At 40.0% G+C, this 27938-nt stretch overlaps 2 protein-coding genes across 3 annotated transcripts in view; both read left to right on the top strand.

Annotated features, from left to right (window-relative positions):
* PTPRK (protein tyrosine phosphatase receptor type K) overlaps positions 1-4468 on the top strand; it is a 374688-nt gene extending 370220 nt beyond the window's left edge. For both annotated transcript variants that reach the window (XM_084201677.1, XM_084201678.1), the window contains 3 exons: positions 465-628; positions 1849-1984; positions 4336-4468. In XM_084201677.1, the coding sequence (XP_084057803.1) occupies positions 465-628; positions 1849-1984; positions 4336-4389 (354 nt within the window). In that variant the 3' untranslated portion in view covers positions 4390-4468. The remainder of the gene's footprint in view (positions 1-464; positions 629-1848; positions 1985-4335) is intronic.
* Positions 4469-24392: 19924 nt separating this feature from the next.
* Positions 24393-27938, top strand: part of THEMIS (thymocyte selection associated) — a gene marked incomplete at both ends in the record, with an annotated part of 71790 nt that continues 68244 nt past the window's right edge. Inside the window, one exon of the mRNA XM_084202497.1 lies at positions 24393-24483. Coding sequence (XP_084058623.1) covers positions 24393-24483 — 91 coding nt within the window. The remainder of the gene's footprint in view (positions 24484-27938) is intronic.

Here is a 27938-nt window from a genome sequence, read left to right as displayed (position 1 = left end):
CAAAGGGAAGACTTCAAGGACAGTAGTCATGTTTGTGCACCAGTATTACTCGTTGTTCATCTATAATGGGGTCAGTTCATGAATAGGGACCAAATGTATCTCTCTCTATTTCTGTGAGTCTAAGAATTTAATAGTGATGTTTTAAATTGCTTAGTGGTGCTAAGCAAGCTTAGTGCAAAGAATCTATGGAATCTAGGGTATTTGTTGATTTAGAATTCAGGATAGGTTACATTTGTGATCGATAAACTGTGATGGAGTCTTCAATATAGTTCTCTTTTTTACCTTTTCTGATATTTTCCTTGGGCTCAGGTGGCAGAAATTCCTGGAAGCCTTACTGTGCAATGTACACACATTAGAATCTCCATAATATAAACACCTAGGTTTCATGTTAGTTTTATACTTTGGTTTCCTAAACCAAGATGTAAAAGTGCCATTTTGACCTAAAGCTCTTTGATTTCCCTCAGCCACAAGAGGGCTATCTGATGGTGCAGCAATTCCAGTATTTGGGATGGGCTTCTCATAGAGATGTACCAGCTTCCAAGAGATCCTTCTTGAAGTTAATTCTCCAGGTTGAAAAATGGCAAGAGGAATGTGAAGAAGGGGAGGGCCGGACCATCATCCATTGCCTGTGAGTAACTTGGAGAATGTCGATTGCTGCTCTTCAAATAAATTCTTACAAATTAATTCTTGGTTTTAATTTAAGCAGTGTTCTTATGGATGCCTTCTTTTGCACCTGTGCCTGTTACTTTTCTAATGAAAGAAAAAAAAAAAAAGAAGCACCACTGCCTACCACTGTAGGCTTTTGTTCAACTTTTGGGTTTTTCTGTGTCGGGTCAAGGAATGAGTATTTTGAGTGTGATACTACAGTGATACTGGGTATACTGTCATCTGTACATAATAGCATGATTTTCAGGAGCAAGACATGTACCAATCTGTTTCTTCTGCCTGGTTTCAGTGAGGGGAGTCTTTTATACTGAGTGCCAAATAGAGGGGTTTTGTGTCTCTTTTGCACATGTGTGCTCCATTTTTCCCCAAAAGGAAGGCCTACAGTATTTTGAGGTATTTAAACTGAAAACTATGGATATATGAAATCTGAAAAAAGCTCTATTACACCACACAGTACTAAACTATTGTTGGTAAATGGCTGCTGGCTGCTTACCTGATACATGGGAGCTGGTTTGGGAGATTTGAAAAGACAGCATCTTCTTCTCCTTAAGCAGAGAGTAATCAATCAGTCTCCTTACTCTGAAAAAAAGATCTCTGTTTAAATGTTCAGAATTAACTAGTGACCCGTTTCTGCCTACACCACTTCCAAATTAATATGAAGAAATACCTACCCTAATCCAATCGAAATTAGATTAAAATCGTTCAGAAGTGTTTCCAAAGGTCAACAAGTTATTAAATCAGTGATGCCTTAGCATATCTGGTTGAATAATCCTCATATCATAAGTTGAGTGCCTTGCCAGAAGTAAGTGGAAAACGTAAGCATGTTTTTATTATTTCTAATGTCCTACTTGCCATTGAACTTAGGTTTAGGGTTGTTTTTTTTTATTTCTAATGCATATGTGATTTAGACTTATAGCGTAGTTGGGCAGCATGATGGGCTGTTAGGGCCTAATTCAAAAGCTGTAATTGAGAGGAAGGTCAGAAAAAGCAAATGTCTTAGACCAAACCCACTGGAGCTGCAAAGAGATTGCTGAAGTCTGATCTCCCTCTGGGACTCAGAAATCACTCCTGCTTACGGAGCGAAAGAACTGAGATGGATGCTCTTTTGAAAGAACTGAAATGGACATTTTGGATGCTGTCTTAGGCCACAGTGGCACTTAACTCTCTTTTCCCTGCGTGCAGAAATGGCGGTGGCCGGAGCGGGATGTTCTGTGCCATCGGCATTGTGGTTGAGATGGTGAAAAGGCAGAATGTGGTGGACGTTTTCCACGCCGTGAAGACCTTGAGGAACAGCAAGCCCAACATGGTAGAAACTCCGGTAAGCACCAGCCCCGCAGGGATGCTGCAAACAGCCAGGGAGCCAGAGGCTGGCTCATTGCATGAGCTGTGTTTTCAGTCCTGTGCCCACAAAACCAGTGCAAACCTAACGTGGGCCAGAAGAAGAAAGGACAGCTATTGTGTGTAAATGCAAGTCAGCATCATGAGAGGACAGGCTTAACATTCTACACTACCTTTCTTGTTGTGGTAGCATGCTTTCCACAGAAAGCATTCTGGGCATTAACAGAATGCACTTTAATCTCCCAAAATAACCCGGTCTGTTTGAAAGGAAGTTGCAGCAGGATGCATTCACACAAGCTGTCTTGAAATTTTACAGAGCAAGACATTTCTTCTTGGTAGGATTAAGCTGTGAAGTACAGATTCTTAGCTGGATCAGTGAATATTTTGCTCCTTAGTAAAAACTGCTGCTTTGAAAGTTGTATTGAATACTTGGCAATCTTTGTTACTCAGATTTGTAATAGTCAAAATGATACCTTAGAACTTTAAAATCAAACATTTGGATCTAGTATGTTGCAAATGAATATATAAAATCATTTAGGTTGCAAGAGACCCTTAAGATCATTGAATCCAACAGTTAAACAATAAACAATATAAACAATAAACTAATACAAACAGTATGAGCCTGAATTAGCAAAACTGCAAGATTAAATATCCATATGTACATTGCCAGAACTCAAAATAACCTTGAATCTTCTGGTTAATCTTTTTGCGCACAGTATGAGTGCCTATCCATTTGAATGTTTGCCTGTCCAACAAAAACTGAACATTAAGGACTAGAAGGTCCTTAAAAATTTTTTCCACGTGGATGTTTTTCCTTTTTTTAGGTGAATGAAAGCAGGTTATTTGGTGTTTGGGAGTTCCTGCCATTTGAGTCTCACACTGCCAGCTGCCAGTGTCACTTTTCAGCCAGATGGCTGCCTACAGCATAAAAATCAGGAATGCCAATTGAAATTAAAAACATGTTTTAGTTAACGCAAAGTGGAAATTGCTTCTGACCCTGTGAACTTGCATATTGTGCAAAATGGCTGTATCTGCCTAGTCCCATATTCCCCCTTTTTCAGGTGTCAGTGTTTGCTTAATATCAAATAGCTTCTGTGACATGATTCTCTTAATCATGCTGCAACACTTCCATCCCTTGCCAGCACATAAATTAAGAAGATGGTTAATATGTTAACAAATAAACCATCCTGTGGCAGCAGTGACACTGGGCTAGGTATTGCTGCTTTTGCTGCAAATGCTTTGCATTCTCCTGTGCCATAGACATCTGAGACGTAACATATTGAATTGCTGCCTGGATTTCAGTTCACTGCTGTCAAGAAAACAGGTCAGATCACATGGAAAATTATTTGTGTCTCTGTAAAGGGAGGCCGAGGTGAATTGTGTTTGTTTTTGATAAATGCTCTGCAACTTATATTGCATTTCAAAATGGTCCTGAATTCCACTGAGGCTTTACACTGAAGTTGCTATATTTTTTTAGTTATGTATTTGTGCTGTATGGATTTTTATTCAGAACTCTTGAACAGCAGAAGCTGTTGAGTTGTTAGTTAGAAAACAAACCAGGAAAACCACTATATAGCAGTGTCATGTGCCCTACATTCAGCAACAGGATCAGATAACAACGAGCAGTGCAATAAAGCTTTTAAGATATCTCCACAACTTCCTGTTAATGCATCACACTGTCTTCCCGTGCAAACAAAAATAAATCACAAGGACAGATTTCATTTTTCAAGTCGTAAGGACAATAGACATAAAATTAACTTCTTGGCTTCATTTCTTCTTCCTCTACCCCTCTCCTCTCTCCGTCCTCCTCCCTGTCTCCCCATATCAGCTCTCAACAGCAGCACTGTTGAGGAGAAATAATAACCACAACGAGGTTTTGGAATTCTTTTTGAAATGTTCATCTGATCTTTTGGATGCCACATCAATGGGACTGTACCAATGGGCTCTGGACACGGAGCTGCCTGGGGTCCTGCAGCAGTTACTGCTCAATATCAGCTAACTCAAACAGATGTGGTGTATCAGAGTCAAGGTGCTTTCACTGCAAGAATGCTCTGACTGAGAGGAGAGCTTTTCATGTTTGATAAACCAGCTCAGAAGCTGAAAAAATCAGAGAAGCACATCATTATTTTCCATGGTTAGGGTCCTTTTCCCTTTCATTGGTTAGGGTGAGTTTTTAAATCAGAGCTGGTAATATACTTGTGTAGTAGGGGGGAAATATAGAAAATCCAAGCCTGTCTGGTTTAGTAGTTAGCAAAGAATGTTCTTGGTTATAGATATTGCTGGTAAGATTTTCGATTTTAACGTAACTTCTGTTTCTGTTCCCCCTTAAAGGAGCAATATCGTTTCTGCTACGATGTTGCACTGGAGTACCTGGAATCCTCTTAGTCGGAAAGGATGTGACGAAGTTCACCAAATATATGAATCTCAATAAGCTGTTTTGACAACAGTTCTTGATCCTGTGAAGAAAGATTTTAGGGGAAGAGGGGGGTGGGAGGGATTTTAAATTTTAAATGCAAAGTATTTTTCTTATGAAGTTGTGTATCTTAATAAAAGAACTCAATCTGTTTCTATGCTTGTATACAGTATCAACATTTAGTGCCACAGAAATACTATTTAATGAAAACCACAGTCAGAAGAGATTTGCTCAGATTAGGACCTTCTCGTGTGTGTATATGCAGCCGTCTCTCAGATACAGTAGAGCGACCATCTGTTGCATGTATTAATATTTCCTATATGGTATTAATTTTTTTTTGATACATTGTTAAAGTACAATAACAGTGCAGATTGATAGTAAGGTTCATTCTTTATACGTTTCAAGTGTTGCATATATATATTATATATAGTAAAAGAAAAACTGGCTTATTTTGTTTTAATGTGCAATGATGGCTGGATCACATAAAGATCTTTATAAAGAAACTTAAACATAAGCCAAAGACTCAAGTGTAAATATGTCTATATGGAGAAAGCACATGTATTTATTGTTTACTTGCATTCCTTTTTTGATGGCTGAAAAAAAGAAGAATCATTTTTCTTGAAGAAAGCTTTTTTTGCTGAAATCAAGTGTAAACAATTTTTGTAGTTTATTTTTTGTATGTTTTAGTGTAAGTAGAAGACATACTTTTTATGCATAGACCAAGAAACATTGGTATAGTGGTTTTGTTGTGTACATGCTTGTGGTTCAAATTCATGTAAACAACTTGATTATAGAAGGTCTTTAAGTACAGGACCAAAATATAAACATTTTCCTGAAAATGTATAGTTTTTCACAGTTGCATTAGTTAACGACTGATAAAAAAAAATATGTAAGGAAGTGCACACTTTAAAATGGCCTTGCCTATGACTTGCACAATTATGGAAGAAATTTTTAAGATCCATTAAAAATTGTACAGGAACCAATTGTTTTAAAAATATTGAAGCACAGATCAACAGGAGAACTGTGACACAAATAGATGGGTCCTCATATGCCCTTCAGGGTAAAAAAGTATTTGTTTAGGAAATTGTAAAATTAAGCAATGTTTAATTTGATGTTTACAAACATGTAAGCTTTGCTTCCAAGAAAGCAAAATTTGAATAAACCAATGCCAGATTCTGATTATAGTTGTGGTGTACAAAATATTACTTTGCTTTTACTTAGCTTGCATCCATTTCTTCACAAAGTTTTCTCTATGTTACCAGCTGAAGTTATTCCAGTCTCTAATTGGTCATTTTTAGAACAGACAGTAAAATGCTATGGTGCTTTTAAATATTCTGTAAAGTAAGAATGAATTAAATTTTTATTTACAGATTTATTTTTTTTCCTACTTTGATATCCTCTCATGTCCTCTTTAAGGAGTCGTTCTTGTCTGGAAGACCAATGTATTTGGATAAGGAAAAATCTCAAAAGGAAATTGTATTATTTTTCACCCTGGTGCTTCCAGGAGTATGTCATCTGTATGTCCTAAATTTCTTCCTTCAGATACATGGAATTATCCATTCAACACTATAAACAGCAGAGAAATGTTTCTCTAAACATTCTCAGAGTCTCAGATTTTTTTTCTTAGATTTTTTTTAGTGCCTCCATCTGTACCGCATAGCTCCACCTCTTTCAAATCTAAACCACTTTTTTTGTTTAGGTTTGGGGTGTTTTTGATGGGTAGGTTTTTTTTGTTTTGTTTTTTTGGTAGTTTCTTTTTTTTCTGTGACACCCACTGTTAATTCCTAGTTATGAACGGCAAGGTAAATAAATAAGGTTTGAAAAATTTACCAGGTCTGGCTTCTTAATACTCAAATTGCCCTATTTTTTCTTCTGCCATACTGGAAAGTGGAGTACAAGTTACATGCTTTGCAACATTCTTAGCTTTCCCTGTGAGGAAATGGCAATCAACTAACTTTGGCAGTCAAAGTGCTGGGTCTGTTACCTCGAGCTGACTGTCTGGTCACCACATTTTGTGGAAACAACACGCCTGATGCATTCTGCCTGTCAGATGTCTGTCTGCCACTAAATGATTTTGACTGTGGAAAAATCTTCCTCTGTTGTCTGAGCGGATGTTGAGAAGACTAGTCTAGAAGTCTAGATTAATTTTGTGACAGGAGAGATGAGTAGCTCTTGGGCTTGTGGAAGGCAAAAGCCACATTCTGTACCTGCCCAGTATGGTATTTGTTTTGGGTGGAGTTTTTCTCATGCAGAGCTGCTGTGTTTGGGACACTGGAGTCCATCCCCATCAGAATTTCATGATCCTGCTTAAGACCTTTGAGTCCAGTTTCCCCTGGACATAAAGCATGACTGGTGCCAGTGCCAGTATTGATCCTGGCATTGCAGCATACTAAGCCTGCAAAAGAATCCTCCTTGGGAGCATCCCCCTTGGCTAGAAGAGATTATAGCTGCCACTGGTCATGCTGCAGAGGGGAACCCTGCCAGTGTTCAAGTACTCTGAGAATCCCGTAATTTCTGTAACTGTTGCTGACTGTGGTGATCTAAAGAGCTTTTGCAATCGCTCATGATGGAAAAATTTCTGGAAAATTCTTCCTGGCAAGGTCAGGGAAAAGTATGAAGAGGGAATATGGTACGTATATCATTCTCCAGTAATGATATCTTTTGAGGGTCTCTTAGGCAAAAGATAATATTAAAATGTGAATTTTAGTATAAAGTCAGAAGAGACACATTGTTTCAGTATGCAGCTGTTTCCCCTGTCTCACCCAGTGTAAGCAAAGGCCAGCTTTGTTTTCTGAGGGTACCAGCTCAGTTACCCCAGGTAAATGCTGCTCCAGTATCCTTTACTTACACCCATGCAAGACAGAAGAAAGGGAAATGAGGGGATTGAAACCTGACCCAGACAGAAAACAAGTACTTATCACAGAAAGAGGATGCTGTGGAAGAATAGAAGTATTCCTGACCTTGGACACTTGAAGAGGGAAATGTTTCACCCCTGAGGTGAAAAGCCACTGGCGCCAGTGTCACAATGTGCCAGCAGCTCCTAACCTAGAGTGGTCAGTAGGGCTCAAGACTCCTCAAAATCTTTCTGCTTTCTATCATTTTGGCTGAAATACTAGCACAGATTCAATCAAGTGGCTAAAGCCTGCAGAGTGCATTGTCTCTGCCTTCCTCAGTGGCACGAAGCAAAGGCTGGACTCACACATGTGGTAAATACAGAGAGCAAATGGTCATCAAGGCAGAGTACAAAGAAGCACAAAAGGCTACATCCATGTAGGTCTATGTGAGATGATTCAAATTTGAAGTTAATGAAGTTGAAACTGGTTTAATACTACATAGTGAAAGTAACCAAAGGAATGTACAAGTTCCCAAAAACATGATTGCTATGTGCAAGAGGTTTTTCTTCACTCTAAAACTGAGACGTGATGACCTCCATGTCCTACTCTGTGTAGTTATTAGTGGAAGGAATTCTGTGAGTCACTTGGATGGCTTTGGTTCATTTTCTATAGGCCAGTAATCAAAGAGGTAATTGTTGAAATTATCTGAATTTTCCCAGAAAAACCAGATCTTAGGATCCAACACTGAAGAACCATAAAAGGCATGAAACACCTCGGAAGTGATTGAAGCAGTGTCATCGAGATGGAATAGCTACTAAACCTCAGCACCCTGTATAGTGAGAGGCTTTCTTTTTTTTTTTCTTTTAGCCTTCTGAATCTGCCTTCTCTGTCCATAGTGGCCTAACTGCAGCAGAAGGAAGTATGAGGAGACTCAGATTTTGACCTTTTATCTGGGTCCTGAGAGATCAGACCCAGCTGGTCGATGAGATCCTAGTGTTTACATTTCCTGCTTCCTGGGTAAATGATGCCATTGGGAAACAACTTGGAAAGAGGCTTTGCCTTCCAGGAAAACAGTCACTGGCACAGAAGTTTGAAGCCCAAAGCTTAGTGTCTTCACATATGCAAGCAGATACTGGGATTTATTTCCTTTGAGAAGTTGCTCAGTTGATATATTTACTTAGTTTATGCTGTGTCCTACATACTACATTAAGAAATAGAATATTCCTTCAAGAAAAATGAAAGCCAAAGCTACTGCGGGAGTGTGCTCTTTCAAACCAATTAACAATTTCCAAATTCAAAGGTCTAAAAAAAGCAGACTGGGGAAGCAATGGTAGGCAAGTACTTTGTCATTGAGCCTCGAGTGTGAATTGAAGTACAAGGGACAGCCTGAGAAAAAACGTTGCAGAATCATTGCATGGCCAGGCCACCTGGACTGACAAATGACTGTATAAAGGGTCTCTTTTAAACTTCACTCTGCTGCAGTGTCAGAAGAAACCCTGAGATCTTGAAATAAATGTAAAAGCTGCTTTTATAGTGCTCTGCTCTGTACTGAAAAGAAAAGTAACTCATTTTCTGCTGTACTTTCCTGTGTCACGTAGAGGTCTGAATTGAGTAAAGTGATCCTAATCTCACAAAAGAACCTTTGTGGTGATTTATTGCCAGTGGTCTTTGTTAAACAGTCAAAGATCTTGTAACCTCTGCAAATCCAGGATAGTCAAGGGTATCTGTGAATATTCACCTATGTCATTACTTTCTAGGGTTGAATAATCTGCTGGCATTAGATAGTGTGTCCTGAGGATGAGACTTTCAGAATACACAGAGGTTTAGTCCCATCAATTTTCCTTCAACTTTATGCAGAAAAACCTATGGTAATTTTTTAACTGGGGTCCCTGTTTCAGCAAACATTGAGATACTGAGAACAGAGAAGTAGAAGTGTTTCTAAATTATTTTAAGCTTCCTGGATGATTTTCCTTTAAGACTGACTAAAAGGGTGATGTGAGATTGTGGTGGTGGTTGACAAGCATAAATGTTATTTTGGCCCACGCTTCTCAGAAATTAATTCTTTCCCTGCTGCTGGGTTTAGAGTCCTAATTTATGCAGAGATTGACATGTATGATGACAGGCACAATAGGATGCTTACCTAATAATAATGTTTATTAGCTGTGTCTTGGCCAACAAAGAACAGATGTTTTTGTGCCTTGTTGAGATACAACAGCTTGATTTCAATAGTCTTTTGTAATGACTTCTAGCTTCCATCTGGATCAGAAAATAGTCCCTTACTTCACAAATTACATCAAGATAAATTTGAAATCCATGTATGCTCAGATATTTTTTTCAAATCTCCTCTAAGTAAAAGAGAAAAAAAAAAAGATGTCTATGTTAAAAAAAAAAAAACCAGCAAAAAGGTCTGTCTATTGGACATGGAAGCAAAACCTGATCTTTCTTGCAAGCTTTGGTGTATCCTGGAGCTCTTTGGTAATGAGTACAGAAATGGCATCTGGCAAAACACAGTACCTCCAAACTGTGATAATATCTCTCTGCATTTTCCTGCCAGGTGCAAACCAGTGTGAGCTCTTTCCTTTTCTCAGCGCAGAACTTTTGTCTTTCTTTTGGGTATTTAATCTTCTAGAACAGTATCTGAAACGATGCAGTATTTTGAAGTCCTGAAATGTTGAAGAAAGTGAATGTCTTTTTGCATTCCAATAGCAAACATGAAACCAAAGATTACAGTATCTGTGGGGTTTCTCTCTCAAGATAACCAGAGTGAGCTGTGTTTTTGTAGTAGCCGTAAAGCTGAACTGCAAGTTTCAGAAAAGATTTGGAATACATTTGTTTTGCTTAAGTCCCAGCAGCTGAAATCATTGTTTGCGATCAAGGACATTAAACTACTTAGTATTTTGTTAGTCTTTCTGACCCACTTGCTGTATCAATGAACAGGTACAGTAAATAGCCCATCTGGACCCATGGTCTGAATTATCTTCTGCACAGAACTTGGTGCTGTAGCCCTTTTCCTCACTTTCAGGGTGAAGTTGTTATGAAACTCACTGATTATCCAGATTAACATTGCAAAATTGCCTCTGTGTACTGAAAATGCTTGAAACCCCCTGCTCAAGGTGTGTATGTGTTCATTTTAAGCTAGGTAGAAAATCATAGGAAGTTGTGATGCTGCTGCAACCTTTTCTGTTGCACAGAATCTGTCATTGAAGCTTCAGTTGGTGCGGTTTAAACTGTATAAATAGGTTGCTGCTTGGTTTCATCTCCTGAAATGATCAAGGTTTCCAGCTTACCTTGCAGTTAGAAATACAGCAGCAATTCTCATAGGTCAGACTTCTTCAGGGGAGAGGATAAAATAGAATATAAAAGCACTAAGCACGTTATAGGTTCTTCTAATATTTCTCCTCCAGCCAGATGAGGTGGTTCAGCTAGTGCAACAGTGAGCTGTAATTACAGCTGTGAGAAAATAACTGTGTGGTTTTGTCTGTGGCAAAGGCTTTCAAAAAATTCTTTAAAAAACCAGGGAAGAAGTGCAGGCTTTGTTTCTATTTCAATGTGCCTTCCTTTCAGGCACTTTGTTTACTTCAAATAATAGCCTTGCTTTACACAGACCCCTTCTAAGATGATAGTCCTTTAAGTAGTCAGAATCACAGCCTGCAGCAGTCTCTGTCCCTAAATACAAGTAAGCTGTTGGTACGTGGATTAAAGCTAGCAGGACAGGTATAATGGGCCCTACAGAATATTCAGGGGGGGACTAGAGAGGCCTAAGGAATAGGCCTTTATCTTTTGCACTGGGGGATTTATGAACTTTGGGCAAGAGGCAGAGAATAAAATAGTCAATGAACTGACAGGGATCAGCAGCAAGAGAGGACCCTTGTTCACACGTTATTTGGCCACAGCATAGAACACACTTGCTTTGGATGTAAGAATAGGCAGGATGGAAAGTATGAAAATGTAGACAAGGTTGGAACTTCCCAAAAAGCATGCAGTTATGATGTACATGGAATTTCACTGACTGCTTCAGTCAGTGAAAAAGTTTCAAATATTGAGGAAATGATTGTGGTCAAAGAAGGTTGAACAATTGATTTAGGCCACTGAGGATAAAAGATGCTGAGCAAGGGACAGTGCCAAGGAGAAAGAAATGGGCAATTTAAGTGAGCAGATCCTTCAATAAAGGACATTTCTGCAGAGGTATTGTGAAATATTAAAAAAATAATAATGCCACTAAACCTGGTTTAGCACAGGCAAGAAACTTGAGAATCTTGTCACATGCCTCATTTGATGACCTATGAACTCCAGAATATTTCTGGAGTTAGCCTGCCTTGAATGCCACAAGGTGCAATTTTTGTGATACCATATTGGTTGAAGCTGATCAAGGAAAGGGGAACAGTGCTGCAACATTGAACATGGTTCTGAGGACAAGCAACAAATGAGAAGCAAAGCAAATGTGACAGGAAGTTATAGCTCAGGTGAGATTTCACAGGCGTGGTTGCAGCCCCTACCTCACTGCTTCTTTCTGATGCTTGTTTTTTAGCATAATTTTATATATATATTTAAATTTCATTTCTTAGAAGAAGAAAAATTTTACTGAGACAAGCAAGATCAGAGATGGAGGTTGAGAGGGAAGAGTGTTTTTTGGGAGGGCACTCTGGGAGGCAGGTACTTTACTGTGTCCTCCAGGGAGCCACAGTAAAGGAAGATTTCAGAGAGTGAGAAGAATTCTGAGTGTCCTGAAAACAGAAGCCAACTTGATAAATTAATATCTTCATAATCCTACAGGATCTGGCATTTGGGAAAAATTACAAAAATTGGATTGGGGAAGGGCACATGCCCTGCAAGTTGGTTTGAGCTTACAGTCCGGCATGGCAAAATAAAAATTCAATTATCAGATAATCCTAAGAAAAACAGAGACTGGAACTTGACAAATATTTTGTTGATATACACATGCAAGTCAGCATTTTCCTTGCCTTCACTTTTAAGCCTTTAAGTAACATACCTGCAGGGTCGTGCAAAGACCCCTCACAGTACCATGATGTCCTGATCTTGCGCAGTACTCCGAGTTTGCCAGGAGGTGCCTATTCTGAATTTGTCACAGGCACACAAATATTTAAGGAAGGCACATACCCTTTTCAAGCCTGTGTGCTTCTCCAACTAGATTTTATACTCTTACCTGATTTTATACTCTTACTCTTCCTCTTCTTCCAGTGGCCTTTGTAAATTGACTGGTATCCAGAAACAGGACATTGTATATGTTGCTCAATTTTGTTGTTTTGTTTTGGTTTCTTTTAATTCTTGTCACTGATGTTTTTTCACTCAGCACAGGCTGAAGCAAACCAAGCATGGATAGAACATGGTATTATCTCTGTAACACATTTCAACTTTTCAGCAGAAACAATTTCGACATGTAGTTCCAAATTTACGCTAAATAGCTGAACCAACACCTCCCACCTTCATCTGAAGTCAGCTGGCACCTCTGAAATCAAGCTCCTTGCTGGTTGAGATTCAAAATCTGCTGAGTGTTTTAAGCAGGATGACAGTGACTGAATTCCAAAGTGAAACAACTGCAACTGATCTGTTGTTCCTTCCAGTGCCTCTATCAGGTGGGGAGAAGGTGAAAAATCCTGCTCCCTTCCAATTCTTTAAAGGTGTCTCCAAGTCTTTAAAGGTCAGTGGGCTTTAAAACAACATGAAACAAAGCAGGAAGAACTTGGGTAAGTGATATATTTAGGTGTGTTTAATTTCCAAAAGATTCACCCAGCAATGTATATGTGCAGGCTGGTAAACTCCACAGTAGATCCACAGTGTAAGGGGAAAGGAAACAGGAATATCTGGATGCACATACTCCAGCATATATGTGCAACATGGCAGTTCCTGAAATGTGCTACTGTGAAGTGATTTTTAAAGAAACTTTAAAATTAACTAGTCAAAGGGGCATAGCAAAAATAACTTCCCCATGCCCACCTTCCAATAACAGTACTGTTGCTGGTGTCCACAAGGAAGCTGGGACACGTCCTCCTGTCTCTTTGCCATGGGCTGGGTTAAAATACATAGTATGGGGACAAAAAATGACATTTTATGTATCCAAATTTATTTTAGGATTCAGAAGTACAATGTTCTGGGAAAACCATACCTGCCCAAAACAGGGTGACGCACCCCAAGCTCCAAACATCTTTTGAGCTGATTGGTCTTTTTGCTCCTGTCCAAGTCAGGAGAGAGGACAGCCCCACAGAATAGCTTATGATAAATGCCTGTCACAGGGCAGGCTTGGATGGGCAAGGCACTCTGGTTACCTGCTAGTTTTAGGAAGCATCTTCAGCTCCGTGTTAAAACCAAAATTAGCAAATTTTCTTTAGCATTATTTTTTTGAAGCTTGAGACTGGCTTGTTTTGGGCTTTGTTATTGGGTTGTTAGGTTTTTTTGTTTGGTTTGGTGTTTTTTGGTTTTGGTTTGTTTTTTTTTCTGTGACTCTGCTTACTTTGATTTCATGTTATTTTCTCTTCTAAGAAGAGTTTAAGTTTTTGGATTGGATGTTTTTTTCCTCTTTTTAAAGTATTTTCTTTCATATGATATATTAAATCTTCCCTGGGAAGCTCATTTTCATACATATTGCATAAGTGGATTTTGTAGGTCAGCAGAGAGCAGAACTCAGAAAAAGAAATTAACAAAATACATTGTTTTTAAAATGGACTTTAGTTGGATGGCTTTGTAGATTTCATCCTCTAGCCTTGGCAAGCCTGGAACAATTTGCTGACATAAACAATTACAGATACTTCACTCAAGAGACATGTGGAGGGAGATGCTGACTTTAATTTTTCAAAATCTGTTTATCTATTCATGCTGGATGTGTGTTAAATCTCACATGATACTCAGCCCCAAAAGGTCCAGGATACTGTAGTGCTCCACAGGCTCTCATCATCCCCTGACTCAGGGGTCCCTGGCCATGTGGAGAAGGGAAGAAAGGAGGACACGAGAAGGGTCCAGCTGCTGTTCTGTATGCTCCATCCAGGAGACCATGTGCTAGGAACACATTGAAGGAGATGCCCAGGGGTCAGAAATGCTCTTGGATGTCAAATAAATGTACATGCAACAAACTGAAATCAAGATGAAAGGCTGGCAGAAGGACTTATACTCCAAAACGAGAGCCCCAGGATGTTTCCTTACAGACCATTTGAAATCTCAGATAATTTACATGAAGTTTGTGGAGAAGGGCAAGGTGAAAGGGCCTTGGCTGCATCACAACATATGTCTCATACTGCACAGCAAAGCTGCCTACGAGAAGAAATGGATGCAGTGTGTACTACCTAGTAAGTTATCATTTTGCATGAGAAGTAAGGAGATTTATTTGACTTGGTGGACCTTCACATGGAGAACCTTCTGGACTGGATATTTTAATAGGATAGGCCTAAAAAACACACACACAAAAAAAAAAAAGTTTAAATTAAGTGCTACCTATGGGTTCTCCAAGAAAAAAGGGCTCTTTTATAGGTTGTTTGAGAGAAGAACCCTGTGCTCTTTCCTCCTCCCCAGGAGGAGGCAGGGAAGACAGGTTTATTGACCAATTTGATAAGGGAACACATTTGTATTCCAGCAGTTTTCCCAAATGAGTCTCTCATGAAGGCTTAGCTTCTCACAGTGTGTGTGTGACATGCTTGTCATGGGCTATCACAAGAATGATGACTCTGTAGGACTGGAAAAGGTGTTGGCCAGCAGCCATCCTTTGGGTGAGGTAGAGGATGGAACCTGTGCCACCACTGAGGCCATTAGAGGGGTTTTGGTGACAGTCCTATTTATGTTTATAATACCAGGAAGGGCAGAAAAAGCAGCATTCTACTCTTGGAGAGGGAGAAACAGAACTGGAAGAGAAAAAGGGGATGCTTATGTTTGTTTGTTATGAAGTAAATGTACATTGCTTGTGGTGCTCTCAGATTTTTTTTTATGACCAAATGTACTGGATTCTGCATTAATTTAAAAACTAGTCTCTGTTCAATTACACTGAGACCCACCCCAAATTAAAAAAAATCTTTATGGCTGATAAGTAAACAAAAAAACATATGACACAAACATTAAATAAAGAGCTTTATCTGTGCTTGTGATGAAATGAAAACAAACTTCACCTCACCTAGAGCAAATACATCCTTCAGTCCACCATCCCTAGGGATAAAGAGTCATGAGGACAGACTGAGAACTCCCTGGGCACTCTCTTCTCCCATGGGCTGAAACTATGGCAGGTGCCAGTCTAAGAGTCTGACTGCCTCTTCAGATAAAAGGAACTTTTAAACTCTTTATGGCAGATCCTACAGCCTCCTTAGACTTTTCCAAATTCCTTCATCTATGTTCAATTTGCCTGTGTATTTAATTAAAGAAAAAAAAAACAACAAAAACCACAATAACAAACCAAAAAGAAAACCCAAAAGAGCCTCCAAGAAAGAAGTCTACCAATCACTGATACCTTTATACTGCTTCTCCTTAAGAAAGAGCTAGGGACACCTGGAACAAGAGCATAGATGCAGAACACTGAAGCAGCAAATACATCTGAGTTTTCATATGGTAAATTATAATGGCAACCAAAATGTCTTGCAGTAGGGTAATATCGATGCCTTGGAAAAGGTAGGAAAATTATAACCAATTTCATTGATATGTTGGCAAGTGTTAACTGCATTTTATCTGAAGTCTTTATTCTTTAATGAGACACATTTTTCTTGCAGAAACAATTTGCTTTTAGATTCAACTTCATGCACAGAATGGAAGTAATTACATTTAAGTTTGTTCTTCAGCTTTATAAAGCTGTTTCTAAAACTAGGCAAATAAAATTGTGTGCTTGACAGACTATCTTTCTGTGGACCTTCTAGAAAGGCTGCCACTAATGATAAAAAAAAGGGAAAATAAAGAAAAAGAAAAAAAAATGTCAAGGAGGGAGGGAGGGAAGGAGGGAGGGAGGGAGGGAGGGAGGGAGGGAGGAAGGGAGGAAGGGAGGAAGGAAGGGAGGAAGGAAGGGAGGGAGGAAGGGAGGGAGGAAGGGAGGAAGGAAGGAAGGAAGGAAGGAAGGGAGGGAGGAAGGAAGGAAGGAAGGGAGGGAGGGAGGGAGGGAGGGAGGGAGGGAGGAAGGAAGGAAGGAAGGAAGGAAGGAAGGAAGGAAGGAAGGAAGGAAGGAAGGAAGGAAGGAAGGAAGGAAGGAAGGAAGGAAGGAAGGAAGGAAGGAAGGAAGGAAGGAAGGAAGGAAGGAAGGAAGGAAGGAAGGAAGGAAGGAAGGAAGGAAGGAAGGAAGGAAGGAAGGAAGGAAGGAAGGAAGGAAGGAAGGAAGGAAGGAAGGAAGGAAGGAAGGAAGGAAGGAAGGAAGGAAGGAAGGAAGGAAGGAAGGAAGGAAGGAAGGAAGGAAGGAAGGAAGGAAGGAAGGAAGGAAGGAAGGAAGGAAGGAAGGAAGGAAGGAAGGAAGGAAGGAAGGAAGGAAGGAAGGAAGGAAGGACAAGAGCAAGCTTGGGTTTGTCTGCATTTTAAAATGACAGCTAGTATTTCAGTTTCAATAAAAATGAGCAAATACATTCAGTGCCACCAATTCATCATTAATTTGAAAGTTAGACATGTCTGTAATTTAAGATAACTATTAAGGATGAAAAAACATTGAAGGTAACCATTATAAAATGAAATGTTTTGTTGATTTCTTTTATCGGCTGTTTAGGCCAAACTGTGGTTTTTAATGCTCCCATAAAGAGGAGTTATTAGTGCTCTTTCTTCTGCTAGTATAGACATTGGGGAGGTAAGGAGTGTGAGATGCCAGCTTTCATTATAGTTCTATTAGAGCTCTTTGCAGTCAGGAAAAGTCAAACTGTTTTGCTTCCCTTCTGTGGAAAATTGACAGCTTATAGGTGAAACTTCAGAAATAATTAGTGAAAGTAACTATGTAAATTCCATTGGGGGAATCAATCTTTCACAAATATATTTAAATTAATACAGTGTCCTTTTCTTTGAACAGTGACAGGGTGCAAAAAGATTATTTTGGATTCCTTTAACAGCATCTAGAAACCTACACTGACTCTTTAAAAATAAATTACAGCCCACCCCACTCAAGAAATCACAAAGGGAGAGAGTGATATTTGAAATTAATTCAAAAATTTCTTCAGCATGCTTCCAGCTGTCAAAAATGCATTGAAGATATGCCAAATATATTTCAAAACACTTTCTATAATTTGAAGATATCTCAAGTATTTTTACTGCCAAAATCTTTACTTCATCTTTTTCTAAAGCTGTAGGATGTCTTTTTATTTTGGTCCCTCCCATCATTTTTCTTTCCCCACCAAAAAAAAAAAAAAAAAAAACCCAACCAAAACCAAAAAACCCCACTAAAACAAACCAACAATATATAGAAACCAGACAGATAATAAAATTTGCACAGTTTGGGTGTTGAGTTGGGAGTTTGTGTTTGACTTTTTTCTTTTTTTTTTTTCTTTTACAGAGAGTAAAATGTTTTATCTTTTAGAAAGAGTAAAAATTCTTACTGTAGTGAGAGGATTTAGGCTGGGCTTTAGGGATCAGGCCTCAAGAGCATTGCTTTGCCATAGGTCTTCCATGTTGCCCTGGTTGTGTTGAAAGTTCTCTGCTCTGAGTCTACTCAAGCAAAATAGTACCCCAAACTGAGTATGGAAGATAGAACTCAAATATATTTAATATCTGCTTAGCCATTGGAGCACTGAGCCTGCCTGAATAGATTTTGTAGTGCTATGTCATGCACAGATCAATAAATATTTCCATTGGAAGAATGAGTTCATGTTCTGTGCTGTCAAATAAAAAATGGTAACCCTGGCTGAGGATCACCTAGATGGCTCATTTTGGCAGGTGTTCCTTTGTATTGGGACTCCTACTGCATTAAACATTTGCATTTGCTTTATCTTCAAAATGCTTTAGAAACACTTCAGTATCAATCATCTTCATACATTTATAAAGATAGCTAGCATTAATACCTGTGAGAGGTGAGAGAATATTTTGCTTGAGACTCTATAGTCCCAAGGCTATTTTTAGCTTTGAGTCTATACTAGCACAGAGCTTAGAAATCTCAAATAGTGTCTTTTTTTTCCTCTGTGGCTGAACAAAGCATTGGTAGAACTGTCTGCCTTCGCAGCCCTGGAACCTTTCAGGGGGTTGAGTGTTCAATACGTACATGGTGCTAACACTTCAAATGCATTCATTAAGACCATGATTCTTATCACACTTACCAACAGCTGGGGAGAGATTTAAGGAGACGTATTTTCTATAATTTGCTGGTGTATACGGAGCTATTACTCTTTGTTGAAGAAACTTTGGAGAACTTCATGTCAATATTCTTCACAGGACTGTAACTTGAAATGCCGTTATAAGCAAGCTGCTTCTACGTGAAGTCACAACCAGCTGAAAGCCATAACTCCTTCTTACTAAGAATCTACTCCAACTTCTATTAAAATCAATGAAAATATCTTTCTGACTCTGGCAGGTACAGAATTGCTCAATAAAATGTTGAAAACACCCACAGGTTATTGTTGTTCACTCCATAAAAAGTCAGCCAAAACCTTACTATTTTTCACAATGTAATGTGTGTACATGTGCTTCAATTCTTTTGAAACCACTGGGGGGTCCTGGTTCTTCAACAGACTGTTCACTGGAGTCAAACATTGACAAAAAACCTGGTGGGCTCAAGAGCTTTTACTGACAACCTTTTGTTCATACCCGCTAAGCCATTTAAATTTCATACGAAGAGCATGTCTAAGATCTCTCCGTTAAATTGTAAGGAAATGTCAAAGAACCCAAAATGTAGCTCCTGAAAATGTAAAGGAAAGCTCAAAATAAAATCACAGGGCACTAAAATATTCTGAGATTTTAGAGCCAGGAGCCACCACAATTCACAAGGGTGACCACCTGCTTTGTGAAGGTGTTACGATTTTATCACAATAATTTTTATACCAAGTGCAAAAGCTTGGAGCAGAGCAAGATTGTATTTTTAGAAAGGCAGATTTTATCTCTATCTGTGGACTTCAACTGATGGTAAAGCAGTATAAAATTCTGTGGGTAATGATCCTTGCTTTTTAGTGTAGCTCTTAATTTTAATTTCCAACAAGATCTGCCTCTGCAGATTCGAAAAGTCCTCTACCCAAACTGACTCATCTTAGGGGGAGTGTGAGCAGCAGCTGTCAATAGAAGAAAGAATGTTAAAAAAAAAAAAGAAAAAAAGAAAAAAAAAAACAAGTTCTCTGGGGTCAGTGAAATATTCTGAGCAGTGAGAGCTTTATATTTTCAGGTAAAGTTAGAAGCAATTGTTGCAGGTGCTGGAGGATAAGTAACCTAAATGTTAGGCTAAAAAAGTTAGGTTTCTTTGGATAGAATTATTTCAGTGCCTATGAGCTGATCACCTTTGGCTTTATTGGGCAATAAATCCTATCCACCTATCCATACTGAAGGGTCAGAAAAAGCTTTTACACAAAGACCCACCAATCATATTGTAACTTGTGTTCCAACAGTTCATGTTTCAGCCAATTCAGTCTCTGTCTCTCTGTGAATAATCCATGTGTGCCATCATAGGGATTAGATTTTTTTCTCACACTGGGGACAGCTTGTTCAAGCTGAGACCATCACCTTACATCACAAGGGCCATTGGAAGGGCACAGCTGTCAATTCAGTTTTGAGCTTCTTGGGTGGGTTGTATGAAGCTTGATTGATCTTATCAGAAACGGTGTGGGTTAGCAGAGGAAGACCACAGCTCCTGAAAGTCTCTGCAGCTTCTTTTAATGCTCAGTTCACCTCTGGAGCAGTTAAATATAATACTGTTCAGCTAACTTATGTATTGAGACAGTAGATTCCTAAAAATGAAGGGTAACAATACAGCTCACTACCCATAGGAATAGATGACCTGTCTCCCTTTCTTTGTCAGAATTGTTCTAGATGGTATCATAGAGTCCTTTATTTATTTATTCAAGGCTTAAACAGTCCAGGAGTCCTCTGTTCCCTTGGGAGATTATTTCTCAGCTCAATGCACCTGTGTCAGGGAGAATTCCTTACAGCTTAGTCTGACTCTATTTTTAATGACAGGAGGAGTGTTCGCCTTCTTCCTGGTTTTGGCCAGGATAGCGTTCAATTTTTTAAGGCAGCCATAAGGGCCATGGCCAGGACACTGGGTTTATTCTGTAACACCTCACATGATTTCCAGGGGAGGGGAAAAGGGACCACTGCTTCCAAGGAGAAGGGGCTCCCTCTGGTCAAAAAAATCATGGCATCTGGTATTGTTTATTGTCTCAGGCTCCGTGCATTTTTACATGTGAATCACTGTCTCTTTTGTGTACTTTCATTATTAATTTTGTAGTTGTTACTATCCATTTTCTTATCTCATTGTAATTTCCAGTATATTGTTCTTATCTCAGCCTGTGAACTTTGCCTTCTTTGCCTCCAATTGGAGAACAGGGAGGGGAAGCATCACGGTTTTTTTACTGGGAGTACTAAATTGAAGAATATAATTCCTAAACCATGACAACCTTATAATGAAAAAAATATGCAAGTGTATTGAATTTCCTGCAGTATCTTGAATTTGATTCAAAAGATAGTGCAGTCATTCCGTACAAACCTCACTCACACCTGTCTCCCACATCCTGACTGTTCTGAGTTCCCCTAAAGCATTTTCCTCTTTGAAATTACTGTTCTGCCAGCTATATCAAATATCAAATACATTTCCCTTATGTTTATAAATTCAATAAATGGTGTATATATTCCTGTAGATATAATGCTTATTTTCATATTTATGGGATTGTTTTAAAGTTTCCGTTTTAATGTTTCGACCAGCTCAACTAATGGCTACATTTATCTAACAAATGGGCTGAGCTCAAAAAATAATACAAATCTTCACAGGTTTAGAAATTATCTTCTGAAACTTTGAACATTTTACTGACTTTCTGAAAAACAATAATTAAACCCATCAGCTAGGTAGAAAAATATTCCTGGACATAGTTTTGAGACTTCTGTGTTTTGCCTATGTGTCCATCCTTCTGAATTTTTCAGAACTATTTTTCTGTCACATTCCCCTACATCTGGTCCTTGGCCATCCCCTTGGGGAATAAGCAGGGCTTTTCCACCTGGGGAGACATGGGTCCCTGTTTGTGTGCACCTTCCAGAGCAGCTGGAGCCACCAACACCGTGGCTGCATGAGGACTCATGGTCACTTTGGCTGTTGTAGGTTTGGCTGTGCAGCTTGACCTTCACCCCGTGGCTGGCAGTAGAGATGGAGTGGCCAAGCTGACTGTACCTGCAGGTTCCCAGGGGGCAGAGGTAACACTGAGACAGGCTCTTTGTGAAGAATGCCATAACTTAGAACTGAAGCAGGGGTAAGGAGAGGTTTGTGATCTCTGTTCTTTCTGTATGGGAAGAACGGGGTCAGATATTGCCTCCTCCTGGTATAGTATATATACATTTTTTTCAGCAGCTTGTTCTAATTTTCAATATTGAAACTTGGACAAAAAAAAAAGGAATTTTTCTTAGTTGAGATCCTCCTAAGAATTTAGTCTGCAATATGAACACCTCCCCAAAGGATCCCTTGTTACCAGCAGTCCGTGATGGCAATCTGATGATCTCTCACTCCTAAACATCAAGGATTGTTTGGAGACAGCAAGTTATTTTTCTCTGCACTTGGCCTTACACATCAAACTGGAAAATCTCCTGCAGAGCATTTGGGAGAACAGGTCAGTGACTCTCATTTACCAGTCTCTGTGTTAGCAGATCTGGGGACTCTTCTGATAAAAAATGACCAGTGGGGAGCATTCCTGATTTAAACTGCAATTTCAGACAAGCGCATTTCTAGTTCCTTCCTTGCATCTAAGATAGTTGATTTTGTTAGGTTATGTGATGAAGGCTGGCTTCTGCACACACACACAGAAGCACAGAGGAATAACAGTGGATTGAGGAACTCCAGAGGTATTTCCAGGGTATTCCCAGGCACATTACAGAGGCTCTGGGCCTCCAGAACTGCTTGCACATCCCAGTGGCAGCAGGATCAGCGCGGACTGTGCCTAAGTTCAACTGCTGGAGGGATCCCCACTACATAAATACATACGTGTGTATTTCCCACTAATACATCAATCAGCCAGAAAGGGGGACAGGAGAGGCCATTGGGGCTTGCTGTGGTTTGTCTGGCAGTGTATTTATCTGTATGGGTGCTGTAAATGTCTGTCTGTCTGTGCTGATTGGAAACACATCCTGCTTGTTGGCCATGGGAGCAGAGTTGCAGTTGCCTTTTGCTTGCTGTTGGGCTGCTGGATTCAGCAACGTGAAACAGGTTTTGTTCTGAATTTTTCTTGTGTGAAATCCATGTCTGTTAATGCATTTGCTTTGCTGGATTCAAGCAATTTCAAAAACATTTATTAATTTGTATATGTGTTTGCCATCCATGTTAAATGTTCTTTTTGTGGTGTTGTTCCTGGCAGTCTTACCAAAGTGAAGAGCCAAATACAAGTGAATTGAGGAACTATAGAAATGGCCTTAGGGGCTCTTTATCCATCGATCAAAACAATGTGTACAGGTAAAGCCCAGCTGCTGGCATTGCACAATACCTGACAGCCTTGGGAGCAAGAAAGCTGGCCTTCAATTTCTAGAGTTGCACACAAAATCTTAAAAATACAAAGACGTCCCACTGAAATAACTGAAACCACTCACACATTTCACAGCTTTGTGCTTGTAAGAACCAGCTTTTTAGTATATGGGTCTTTTGATTACCACTGAATACATGTGATTTCTCCATTCTCTCCCAAATTACATTTGCGTTATTTCAAATATGTTTCCTTGGGAGGGGAGAACAAGTAATGTATTGTATTAAAATAGTTGATGAGTTTTTGGTTGTGCATGTTCTCTAGGTTGGCTTTTACTCCTAGATTCAAAGCCCAGTTACTCCTCTTCCCTGTAGCACCTGCAGAACTAATGACCAGCAAGAGTGGGTTCCACACCTGGACACTCCCTACTTATGAAATATATTTCACATCCTCTAGAGAAATATTTGTTAAGCCCAAGTTAATAAACTTTTCAGACTCTGTAGGTAGCTCAGCACCTCAAAGGCCAGTGCCCTTTAAGAATTTGAGAGTTTTAATTGTAAAGTTTTTAATATGTGAATAATATTGTCTCCTGCAAAATGCTATATATAGAGGAAATGAAGCCAGCGAGCTTTTTGAAAATAAATGGTTGATTATCTTGCTCACTATTTTGGCACAATGTCATGCTTTCTACTTTCCCTGACCCCTCAGGGAGACAGGAGAGCCGTACAAAAAAAACATGAAATCACAGTCACATCAGTTTTCCTCATGATCTGAGTCTGCTGTGAATTTGCTATGGCCTTGTTCTTCAGAAGAGTCCTACTGAAATAGTGTTTGATCAAGCTCAGATTGGCAGAGCTGGGATCAGTGCTGGGGGTTTGTAACCAGTGCAGTCTGATTTTCACCTGGTACTGTCTCTTAGAATTCCTTTCCAGCTGAAGCATCTCAAAATCAAATTTCCACAAATCATTGGTGGCATAAGAAAATGTTGACTGTTTTGCATAACAATATTGTGTTTAAATGTCTTTTTAGAGGATGAAGTAATTTGTATTCTGTTTGTATATCTTAAATCCAGATAAAATATTTAGGACAGCAGAGAGCATCATCTCTTTTCTTCAAGGGCTGTTTGAAGTTTTGAAGTGAACAAACACCAAACTATTTTGCTGTGTTCCAAGAGGGGGGAAAAAATCCAACAAACCAACAACACCCCACCCAGATATGGTGGGTTTTTTCCCACTCTAGGCAGGGCTGATGTTCAGTATCTTCTTTTCACAGTGTCCATAACTATCACCGATGAAATTTTGTTCCAGAACTCCATTTCCCCTTTGGAGCCCAGTACCCACAGCAACCTCCCACGTCTCCCAGCCTGGCACAGACTCTTGGTGGGTGTGGGAGCCAGAAACAGCTGATGGGACCACCAGCTGCCTCACCCCGCTCCAGCTGCACCTATGGGAGGAGGCAGCCGCAGAGGGAAGGAAGCAGAAGTACGTCCCCATGCCACTCCTCCCCTCTGCTGTGGAGTTTCCGAGCACAGCATGCACCAGGCTGAGAGTGTTGCTGCCTTGAGAGCTTCTCACTGGTGTTTACGTGCCAAACCCACATGCTACAGTGCTGCGGACCATGGCCTCTACCCTGCAGAAGTTCATTCATTCTCTGGACCACAGAGCCCTTCCCAGGGTCCTCCAAATCCAGTCAGGCATCTATTGTCAAGGTGAGCATCGAATGTTTTCTGGCAGAGCTTTGCAAGCCTGTATTTGACATCAGGTCCCCTTCAGACTGGAGTGTAGAATGAGGGGGGAGGCATAGGAAGGATGCTCATGGAGCTGTCTCCTAGCAGTTTCCCACGAAGAATGCATTCTTCCCCATGAAGAATGCATGTTTCCAAAGAATGCCTTTGGAAATGCCTTTAGTGCAGCGTGCATTCGGTCTTCTCACTGGCAATGAAAAAGAGACTAGTTAGTCCTTATCCTATCCTGGAAAGAGTACTGGAATAAGACACGAATTTGCTTTGCACTTACACAGAACCATCAACCCAGCAACTGCAAATCACCTCACAGAGGTTAATTTATTAACTCACCTTGGGCTTCTGGAGCTGCTGTGGAGAGGTGTCTTCTGTCTCAGAAATAAAGAAGCAGGGAGTCTGGAAAGTGACCATGAAGGATCATAAGATTTTCCTGAAATTCTGTCCTGTATTTGGGGGCACTTCAAGTGTGCAACGATGCAAAGGAGTTGGTATGAACTGGACAGGAGCAACACAGGGGTAATATTTTACTGGGTTTACATGATGCAGATCTATTTTTATGATGTTTATAGTGTTCTGCTTGTGCACAAAACACACTTGAAAGGTTGTGTCGAAGAGACTTGCATTAGAAGGAAAAATCTGCTCTTGGTTTCGGCATGGACTTTGTTCAGTGATAGTGAAGATGTCATGTCAAGCCCATGTATCAGTCTAGAAAAAGTTATTTCCATGCCACTGAGAGGGAAATCCTTGGCTTCAATTAATAAAACAAAGAGGGTTTCATGAAATGAACTGAAGTCTCTTTCAGCTTCAGCCAAACACCCGCTTTGGGATCCACAACATCTATCTTCACATCAATCTAAGTATTTCCATGCTGCACCATAGCAGGAGAGAGGAGGTGGCCAGAGTCTGATTGGCAATCAGTAGCTGTGGCCAGAGTGGGTGATTTTTCCCTCCATGACGACAGCCTCTTTGAGCAGAAAGGAAATGGGAAAGGGCATACTGAATTTGTGATGGTAGAGTACTGTCCATGTGCTCCTGACTGCACATCTTGGCTCCCCTGGAAACTACCTATGAATAATACTGATATACAGAAAAAGCGTTCTGGGAAATAAACTTAGCTAAAATAACCAGAAACTTTTGAAAATACAGTTATTCTGAACTTTGCTATGTGACCTGTTCAAGTTTTATCTTTTAAACTATATATATATATATGTATATATATAAAATGCTATGATAAAATGATGGTCGCCCAGCTGTCTGCAGGTTTCTGTGTTCCTGCAGTCTGCATCCTACTGCTTATGGATGGTAAAACTTATACCAGTACATTTTTGTAGCCAGAGTATCTCAGTTTGTGATTCTATATGCTGTCTAAACCCTTCACTTTTCCTGAGGAGAAAAACACTAGTAAGTAAGCACACAGACCACTCTGCAGCAATTCCTCACATGTGAAAGAAAAAGTCTATTAGCTGTTGATTAGCCTTGGGAGGGGTTGGTATGTGCTCCTGAGAATATTAGCATTAAAAAGTGACAGCCCTTGTACTGCTCCAGTTGTTTTTTTGTCTTCAGCAGCACTACCTCTTCCTGTCCTCTGCTCCTGGTGGCTTCTCAGCTGTTCTCTTCTGTGTCCCACCAGCGCAGCAGCTGCAGCACCGACAGCCACGCACGAGTCTCTTGTTTATACAACAAGCAAGACTGATCTATTCTGCTTGGCTCCTTGCCCTCACAGCCATCATATCCCAAAAAATACTTGCAATACCTAGGAATACTGATGTCCTGCAGTAGACTTCTGTGGGTTCCTCTCCTTCCTTGCTTCAGAGGAAGACTGAGATGCTCAAGACACTTGGTCCAGGATAGGTTTGCAGGATCTAGGGCTACAAAAGGTCTTCTTAGGCCAGGCCCTCATTCCCTTTCTCTCCCTCCTTCCCTGAGCTCTCTGTCTGTGTCAGATTTTTCCTGAATATTTTCCTTCCTTCTGTACCTGGCAGCTGGGGTGAACACATTGTTCTGTGATTGCATTATGATTTATGTTACATTTTCTGTTGAAAGACTGGTGCTTCAAAGAGAGTCTGGAGTAACTCCTGTTATATTGCTAAACAGGAGAACGGGCCACTTTGAGCACTTCAAGTTTCCATTAGGACAACCACTCTTTAGTCCTTCTTCAGGCATCTCCCTCTGCCCCTGCACCAACCTTTCTGATCTCTCTTACCCCATGCAGTCCACCAGCAATCACAGCGTGGGTAATGGCAGGTCTGTCAGCAGGGAACATGGGTTTATTGCTCTGGCTGCTGGGACCAAATCTGAACATTTGTGCACTGATTGTAATAGCTCCCAAATGGCTACACAGTCAGCCTGGTCAGCTAAGTGCTTTTGTGGAATGGGATTTCATAGGAATCTGTAACACTTCTCAGCACAACCTGCAGATAGTAAGGGAGAAGATCAATTGTTAAAGCATTATATGTGATCATTTGAAATTGATCAATCACCTGGGGTACTTAATTTTCCTGTGTAAGAATTCTAAATAGGAAGAATTTTTGTATATGTAAATGTTAATGTATATTCCCCTCTTCAGAACCCCCCCAAAACGGGCAAGGTTTCTTAACATAGCATAGGCAGGTAGATAGAATGGCTAAAGGAGTAAATAATGGTCTATTACATCCACTAGAGCTGTCACCTCAAAGCTGTAGCAGCCAACCAAACAAGGCTACAGCGAGTAGAAGATAATAAGATAACATGGTGTAATTGATTCATTGCTCTTCTCTGCTGCTCTGTGTGCTGTGGGGATGAAACTCTCCATTTACTCTGTTGGAAGCAGCATTTTCCCCACACTGCACTTAGGTCTAATGATTTTGTAAATATAGGACTTGCAAACTAGCCTTACAGATTTTCAGTACCTCTGGAAGCAGGAAAAGTTTAATGCTTTGTGAGGATGAATGTTTTCCATGGGGTGAGGTATTTTTATTAGAAGCTGCAAAGTCAAGCTCCAAGGAGAGAGTGGGAATTTACTTGCCTTTGACAAGGTAACATCTCTGAAAGAATCCATTCTGCTTCTTTATCCATGTTACACCAAATATAATCTAGGTCTCTCCTTTCAGACCCAAGCCTGCCTGCTACTGTTCCCAGTGGAGAGCAAGTAGAAAACATATGCTGTGTGCACTCATTCTACCATTAGTCTCTCTACTGGCCTATAAAAAAATTATGTTTCTGCTGGTACTACTGGAATGTGATGTATTTAACTGTAGTTCCCCAAATTGCAAATGGACATGACTTTATAGACCCTGCTTCCACATGGAATACTTTCAGCTAAAAAAGCTCTGGGCAATTGAACTTTTGCTGTTGGTAGTCAATACTATGTTTTAGACACCTTTTTCAGGAAGTTCTGTTGCTGTTTACCTCTCTGTTCTGGGCATGAAGAAGAGGAAAGCATT

Source organism: Fringilla coelebs (assembly GCF_963513975.1).
Source record: "Fringilla coelebs genome assembly, chromosome: 3".
In the NCBI taxonomy this organism is placed as follows: domain Eukaryota; kingdom Metazoa; phylum Chordata; class Aves; order Passeriformes; family Fringillidae; genus Fringilla; species Fringilla coelebs.
The sequence above is the reverse complement of the archived record's forward strand: the minus strand, read 5'-3'. Positions and strand labels throughout refer to the sequence as shown.